Genomic DNA, 8,450 nt, shown 5'->3' with positions numbered 1-8,450 from the left:
CTAGAGCTACAGTAAGATCATGTTCACACACAACGCTCTGCACTTACTCCTGATTTCTGTCACCACGGCAACACCAGAGCTGTCACTCAATACATGGAAACAAAGTAACTATGCTACTTATTTGAAAAAGTAACTCAGATATTTCCATGTAAATAAATAATAAAAAAAAGCGTAACTTTACTAGTTACTTGGGGAAAAAAATCTGATTCCATAACTCACGTTACCCGCAGCACTGGTCACTAAACTACAGCCATTACTGCAAAAAGTGTCAGTCACCCTCAGTCTCCTCTGTAGCTTCATCTACTGCAGCAAGTAAATACAGACAGAATTATGACGAAGTGACTAGCTTCAGCTCCACTGAGTGAATGTGACTTGTGAAGGTTTGAGGAGAATGATTTCTGAACACAAACAGACTGATGGCAATATTCACCTTCTGAGAGTCCATCACTGCTGAGCTGAGCACATGATCCATCCTGCAGACGATCTGCAATCACTTCAATTAACCATTCATTATCAAGAAACCAGCTGCAGTCAATCAGCCTCCTGGAAGACATCTTTCTGTCATGTTAATCAGCTTTCACTCAAAATGTTTTTGTTGTGTTTACTTCATATTAATAATAAAAAGTGAGTTTGTGATGCAGGCTGAAGAAAAAAGAAAAGAAAAGATGAATTGAAGCCATTCTGGTTACATTGTTTAAAATGATAATGACTTTAATCATGCAATTAAAATAATACAATAATCATATGTCTAAGTAACTTGAATTTGAGATTTATAAACTGAATCTGGATCGCAAATAACAAAAGCTGCAGGAAAATCACCTGTTCATTTAGACTTATTTTTATTGGCAGTGGAAAATAAGTTTCAGTATTTTATTGAAATGAAAGCAATAAATAATACTGTGATAAAAATAGTTCATAAGTACTTAGACTGTACATTATTTCTATTACAAGACCAGAAGATTTATTTAAATAAAGGACAATAAAAAGATAGTAACATGACTTAAATTGTACATGAGTGACTAGAGAATGTAAAATTACAAAAACAAAAAAGAGAGACTGGGATATGATTCCAGCCTACGCTTCTGATATCATCCAAAAATGACAATTCAGTTCCTACATAAAAGCTGATAACATACGATATCAAAAAGGTCATTGAAAACAACAGGACTGGGTTAGACAAATTATGGCTTATCCAAGGGTTTGATTTGGTATCAGAGGATATAAAACTCGTACCAACCCAGATATTCACGCAACGCCATTGATTCGGGCCACTTTCTCACAATCAACAGAGGAAAATCAGTGAAGAGAAGAGCAACGTTAAGATAAACCACACAAAATACTTTTAGCTGGATAAATCAAACACAAGGAATACGTATCTGAGAGGATAAAATAAGAATGAGATTACGTCTACAGACAGAAATGTACAAACTTTGGACTTGATACATAAATTACAGCTAAAAGAGTTGAACTGGATTAGGACGCCAGAATTAAAAGATGACCGAATCAAATCAAGCAACAGTCGATACGAGACACTGCTAAATTAGTGAACGTCGCTCGCTTTACATAAATAGAGGCGTCAAATCTAAGGTCTGACAGAGTTCTGATGGGACGCCGGGTCTGTGAAGGTCCTCCTCTGAAACGCTCGTCCTCCTCTGCTGCACCGGAGAGAAAACACACGAGAATGAGAAGCAGACACGAGCAGATTCAACAGAACATCCTCAGCAAAGAAGTTAAGAAATAAAGTCTCAAGATTAAGGCTATGAAGTTCCTGAGAATTCTCCTAAGTGCAATTCTTGAAATATCTCAACTATGAAGTGAAAGGCTTTAGTGTTGTCATCTGATCGCATGGCGCTCTCATGTGTGCTCTAAATGACGTCCACAGTAACAGAAATGCATGATAGATGGCTGGAGTAACGTACTACTCGATATTAAAATGATCTTTACAATCTTTGCAGAAGCATGAAGAACTGGAGACTTTGACTATAACAGGTAAGAGTTATGATTCTGAGAGCGGTTCAGAAAGCACAGGTGAAGGAACAAACAGACAGCCGTGTTCATGAGAGCATGTGCTCGAGTCAAGTACAGGCCTTTCACAAAGCAAGCTGAGAGCCTTGTCTACCGATGGAGGACACTATCGATGCTAGCTTTACACTTCTTTTGATTCGGGGTAAACTACGAGCCAGATGTGAGACTGGTTCCTGAGCTTCTAAACAATCTCTGATCATCAGTCAAAATTTCAGAAACAAAGCATAATATACATTTTAAATTGGCCCAATAATATGATATTTGTATCATTTGTTCAGTGATGTACACACATTTTCATCCAATAAAATGCTTGATTGACTTTAAGGCATCATGAAGAGGCTCGTGTGAGAGATGAAGACTCACCTGACACCCATCAGCAGGAGTAAGTTCTGACAGCAGCAGAATCCAGACGCTGTACACTCACACCTCCTGCAGCACCACAACACACACATTAGTGACACACACACACACACACACACAGAGAGACAGAGACACAGACAGAGACACAGAGACAGAAACACACAGACACAGAGACACACACACAGACACACAGACACACAGACACAGACACAGACACAGAGACACACAGACACACAGACACACACACACTCGTACCGTCCAGCTGTGGTTTCTTGGTCAGTGCGTCTGCAGTGCTCACTCTGAAGCTGGCTGGCAGTGTGTCGGCGGAGCGTACGTCTTTGGGCCGGAACTTCTTCCTCCAGGACGGTGCGCGGCGGAAGTTCTTGTCATCGTCCTGCGGAGACACGGCTGTGCTGTGAAGCGCTCGGATGCCATACGACTGAGGACTGAAGGAGCGGACTGAACTCACCTCCTCGAGTGTCCTCTCTGTTCCCGCGGCTAACAGACGGCTGTACTCGTGCTCCAGCACCGCTCTCGCCTGCACACACAGCACACATCTGACCACAGCTCTGCACAACAGAACTACGGATGCACCCATATCAACATTTTGACTGACACCGATAATACTTTATATTTGAAAGCCGATAACCGATATGTTGGCCAATAAATCTATATCCAATTTTTTATCTAATTTTTAAAAGCCTGATTACAAAAAGATCTCATCATTAAAAGCCACGCCCCAAACACTTCAACATAATCAGCCTAGTTTGAACAGTGTATGTTTAATAATAATTTTACTCTCCTATCACCGGTAAACTGAAGCGCTCTATTAACTTAACCAAACGCATTATATATATGAGATAAATCAGATATACATAAACAATATTACAACGTACAATTGCACAAGCGAACTTAACGGTCATGGAGGTGTAGCTCACGGGCGCACAAACATTCCACAACATTATTTACAGTAATGTTCACATTATAATTTTATGTAGCCTTTATAACAGACTTGCCCTGCACATGTTGCACTTAAGTGTATTGTCCTTTTCAAAGTGATTCCAATCATATTTCGAGCATTTTAAAACCATCACGGTGAACAGTGCGCATCTGAAGTGTCTCTGAAGGAAACAATGCATTATTTATCGGCTTTAAGATATCGGGCCGATACCGATAACAGTAAAAATGAACACTTGTGGGCCGATACAGATATGGTGGCAGATGCATCCCTAAAAATAACATACTGACCACAACACGTCGACAGGACTTACTGCACTGCACACAACAGAACGAATCAGTGAGATCACACAGATTCAAACACAGGGCTCCGCTGTTCCAAACAAACCTGACCGGATCAAATGATGAAAACAAGCTTGTTCAAAAGAAAAAAAAAAAAAAGGATTCTGAGATCAGATTAGATCATATAATCCAGTCTAGCTTTTGATCTGAGCAACTTTCAGCATGCGCTGCTCAAAACACTGTAGCAGGACTGGGATCCACTTGATCCCAAATATCAGGATTATCCTGATCCCAGCAGAAGGGTGCATTCAGGAACTATATGTAATAGAAATTTAAAACTGATCAAATAATTGATAACACTTGTTTGTTTAAAATTACACTGATAAAATAGTAGTTATCAAATAAGCCTTTCAGTACAGTATAGAAAAATAATCCCCCAAACAACTGTTAATAATATACTTCATTTGAATTTTTTAATCACTGTATATAAATTACAACGACACATTCAATCGAATAGTTTCTAACAATTGCATTCCTTAATAATGCATATTTGTGACCCTGGAGCACAAAACCAGTCATAAGGGTAATTTTCTTTTAAATTGAGATTTATACATCTGAAAGCTGAATAAATAAGCTTTCCATTGGTGTATGGTTTGTTAGGATAGGACAATATTTGGCCAAGATTTGAAAATCTGGAATCCGAGGGTGCAAAAAAAAAAAAAAAATCTAAATATTGAGAAAATCATCTTTAAAGTTGTCCAAATGAAGTTCTTAGCAATGCATATTACTAATCCAAAATTAAGGTTTTCTATATTCACGGTAGGAAATTTACAAAATATCTTCATGGAACATGATCTTTACTTAATATCCTAATGATTTTTGGCATAAAAGAGAAATGTATAATTTTGACCCATACAATGTATTGTTGACTATTGCTACAAATATACCCCAGCGACTTAAGACTGCTTTTGTGCTGCAGGGACACATATGTTTATTGATTTGTTGTGGGTCAGATGAGGGTCTGAATGTTTAAAAGGAAATGTTTGTATTGTTTTATTGTGCTGTTTTCGGTCTCTTCAAATAAAAATGACTAAAGTGAGCCATTGCTGACTGTTCTGCCTGTTGTTCTTCACACAGCTAGTAACCTACACTGTGACTGCAGCCCTATTTAGAGCAGTGAAGATGTGGATTTGGTCATCTGGAGTTAGTGTGTATCTGGAGCAGGTTGATGCAATCCAATGCTACTTTGAAAACAGCACAAATGTAACATGAACTAGCTAATTCTGGATTTCCAAACCAGATGAAACGTTCTGAATCCTATGGCCCCGCAGTCGCTGGTCTGAGATCAGATGAAGCGCAGGTCTGACCGTTAGAGTCTCACCTGTGTGCACTGTGTAGGGATCTGCAGCAGCAGCGCCAAGGCGTTGTGGTCGAAGGACTCGTCTAAAGCGAGGAGCGCTCCGTGAATGCCGCTCTCCAGAAGATTCCCAGAATACTCCTTCAGCCCGATGGCCTGGACCCAGCTGAGCACGCGCTCGTTCGTCCACACCAGCACATCTGCAGCAGCAGCAGCGTCAGCACACACTCACACACAGCACAGCGACGCAGACCAGCACGCTCACCTTTGACCTCCACCAGGGACTCGTCACGCCTCCGCTCCAGCTCTTTCCTGTCGTAGTTCAGTCGTCTCAAACACATCACGCCACACTGAAAACTGTTCCTGCAGAGCGAGACAGACACAGAGACACTGCATTGTTCCACATCGTTTGGTCAAAGCTCAGAGCATTCATACCACAATCAATTAGAGAATGGAGATCATGGAACTCATTTAAGCATCATTTTAAGAAATGGCTTCTTCATAATCAACAATGTGAACATTAATGTTGTTTATTATTATTATTTTTTTTATTATTATCATTTTGTATAACCTGTTGTTTAATTGTATTTTAGAGAGTTGTTTAGAATTTTTTGTTGTATTTCGCTGTTATTGTTTTTCTTTTATTTCTCTAGTTTTTTTGGCCCAATAACATCTGGAAAAGGGACTACCCACGAAAATTAGCCTTCGGGCTAATTTGAGAATATTTACTTTCATGAATGTTGATTAATGTACACTGTCCCTTTCTGTGAAATAAATGAAATAAAAAGTGAGCATTCAGCACAGCGCAAATTCAGCTTTGATCACAGGAATTTATTCAAAGCAGTTATTTTAAATAGTAAAAATATTTCACAATATTACAGCTTTTGCTGTATTTTGGATCTCACAGCTCATATTCTGTACAATGAAGCTCGCACACACCTGCCACTATAAGCTTGGTTTTTCCAAAAATGTTCCCAGATCTTGAATTTAAAAATAGTGGGTGCATGTTTTTTAATACTCACGTGACAAGCGCGTATGTGAATGCCATCAGTAGGCTATAATCGATTACGGTCTATTACTGCATCGATGCAGAATCGTCCACATTAATTTCAACACTCCTAATGTACATTAAGTGCACCTTCAAATTAAACAGGCCGGTTCATGGCTTATAACTCTGACTGGAAGCCAGCCTGTGGTCAGTGTCTTTGTTTAGTCAAGACACACATACGGTGACTGACCTGTGGAAGCTGTCCACTACTTTGAGCTGACTGCGCAGGTCTTTTTTGGTCAGATGATCCAGCATACGAGCGTCCACCAGCGACTCCATGAAGTAGCTGCGGTACTGAGGCAGACCGAGGCTCGGCAGCCAGTCGTTACCGATCCACTCGTGGTTCATGTCACCATACGCCAGAGTCTGAGTGTGAACACACACACATTCAGTCAGAACACTACTCGCCTAAAAACATAAGAGAAAATCACCACCACCTCAGCGCTGAGTTCATACAGAAGAGGAGTCACTGAACACAAACACACACATTAGCTCTTAAGATGAAACCTGTTGCTGTTCTCAGCGTGATCAGAACACACAGGGGTCTGAACGAATGGCTTCAAAGATAAAGACCAGCAGTCGCTGCCTAACATGATGAAGAACTGCAGTGGACCTCACGAACCCATCAAGACAGACACGTCCAGGTCACAGTCTCAAACAGACTCGAGAAAACCATTGGGTTTCCTGCCAAACATCTTAATGGGATGCCTTTCCCCAAAACTAAACTGGTGCTCTGAAGTGAAATGTGAGCTGAATGTGTTCCTGACAGGTTCATGAGGTGTCTGTTCACCAGACATCAGAAGAGAAAGACCGAGGTTCAAACCTGGGCCCAGCTGCCCTCCTCATCCTCCTGGTGTTAGCAGGTTAGCATGTGGAGCGAGAGGGGAGTCAGTGGAATAAGAACATAACGTGACACAGTAAAACGACTACAGCGAGCAGCCAAGCACAAACACGCATTAGCGTGACGCTGACAGTGACTGACCGTGAGCGGCGTGGCGGCCAAACTCTCCATCTCCTCGTGTGTGAGCCAGACATTTCCAGAAGACTATAGAAATCCGTGAGTGAGGAAAGACGGAGTGAAAGAAGACATTAGGAGAGCAGAAGAGTCTGTTATTGAGCTGCGGGAACATTAGTAAAGCGATCACAAACATCCCATCAGGGGTTAATGAGTGAGGCGTGCGAGAGAACAGACACGTACTACGGTAAAAACCAACCGGAGCAGCAGAAGCGTGGTAAAGTTTACCAAGAACAGTTTCAGGCCAGAAACCTGAGGATTTCACATCGAGACGCTTGAACTAATGAATCAAATAACCCTCAGATGATCTGGCAAAAAATTTGATTTAAAACGTGATAAAAAAATTCCAGGTTTGTTGTGGTTGTTTATAGGGCTGCAAATTTGGCCAAAATTTTGTTATGTATCAATATGGCTATAAATTATAGTAATAATGATGCTATTAATAATAATTATTATTACTACTACTACTACTACTAAATAAAACTACACCAATCACTGCACAGAAACAAAACAAGAAATATTCAAAATATTTCACTGTAAAATAGCAAAAAAAATACATTACTAGTGTAAAATTATAATACTAATATTTATTGCGGTCTTAATTTAATTTTCATCAAACTTTAGTTTTGATGGAAAACTGCAGGAAGCCTTTGAATCTTCTCTTTTGTTGATAAACGTTTGTGAAGATGGTTGGTTCATGATGAGTTCCCAAATGCATGTGAAAGCGACTCAAAACTCAGAGCAGATGCATGATTTACGGTGAACCGAGTCACTCTGAAACACTACATCACAGCCTTTACGATCTGATAATCGCCGAGTGATGTCATGATGTGGATTGATCACGCAGCTCTACACACGGCATTAGCCTGCTTCAGTTTCTACTAGACTGATCTGAGAACAAAACCTCCGGGAACCGAGCGCTGATGTATTAGAGGGTTCTTTAATGGATTGTGTGTTTCCTACCGTTCTGGAGGTAGTTGGTGCCGAAGGGCTGGTGAGAGACATGATCTCCTGAATGGCGAGGCGTAGTTTGAGGCGGTGAAGAGGGTTGCTGATGCCAATCTCGCGCTGGATCTCGGTGTCGGACAGAGCAGACATGATGGCACCACTCTTCACATTAGCACGGCACGCCGCTACATACCACGCAGGCATCCCGACCCACAGCTGAGAGAACACAACAACAACAACAACACGGGCCAATGAGAACCTCGAGACTGACGGCATTACAAACACTTGAGCTTTCACTTCCTCCTCATCAGCCTCTCCCTGTGCCACATACCACTGAAACTGCAACTGTGTTCTCCTCAGGAATTACCAGAACTCGTCACACACACACACACACACACGTCTGGTTTGCTATCCTTGTGGGGACTCTCCATAGGCGTAATGGTTTTTATACTGTACAG

General features: G+C 41.0%; 1 protein-coding gene across 13 annotated transcripts in view; it reads right to left on the bottom strand.

The window, feature by feature from the left end:
• Positions 1-1,492: 1,492 nt before the first annotated feature.
• Positions 1,493-8,450, bottom strand: part of LOC107687274 (liprin-alpha-1-like) — a 38,045-nt gene continuing 31,087 nt past the window's right edge. For 8 of the 13 annotated variants that reach the window (XM_016484535.1, XM_016484539.1, XM_016484542.1 and 5 more), the window contains 10 exons: positions 8,008-8,208; positions 7,012-7,074; positions 6,853-6,879; positions 6,220-6,395; positions 5,247-5,344; positions 5,006-5,181; positions 2,855-2,923; positions 2,641-2,779; positions 2,389-2,454; positions 1,493-1,655 (listed from right to left, as the gene is read on the bottom strand). In XM_016484535.1, coding sequence (XP_016340021.1) covers positions 2,399-2,454; positions 2,641-2,779; positions 2,855-2,923; positions 5,006-5,181; positions 5,247-5,344; positions 6,220-6,395; positions 6,853-6,879; positions 7,012-7,074; positions 8,008-8,208 — 1,005 coding nt within the window. In that variant the 3' untranslated portion in view covers positions 1,493-1,655; positions 2,389-2,398. The remainder of the gene's footprint in view (positions 1,656-2,388; positions 2,455-2,640; positions 2,780-2,854; positions 2,924-5,005; positions 5,182-5,246; positions 5,345-6,219; positions 6,396-6,852; positions 6,880-7,011; positions 7,075-8,007; positions 8,209-8,450) is intronic. The other 5 variants (XM_016484543.1, XM_016484544.1, XM_016484547.1 and 2 more) reach the window with 3 other exon arrangements.

The sequence above is a fragment of the Sinocyclocheilus anshuiensis genome, unplaced genomic scaffold (genome assembly GCF_001515605.1).
Source record: "Sinocyclocheilus anshuiensis isolate Anshui unplaced genomic scaffold, SAMN03320099.WGS_v1.1 scaffold4222, whole genome shotgun sequence".
Classification (NCBI taxonomy): Eukaryota; Metazoa; Chordata; class Actinopteri; order Cypriniformes; family Cyprinidae; genus Sinocyclocheilus; species Sinocyclocheilus anshuiensis.
This window is presented reverse-complemented; position numbering and strand designations above follow the sequence as displayed.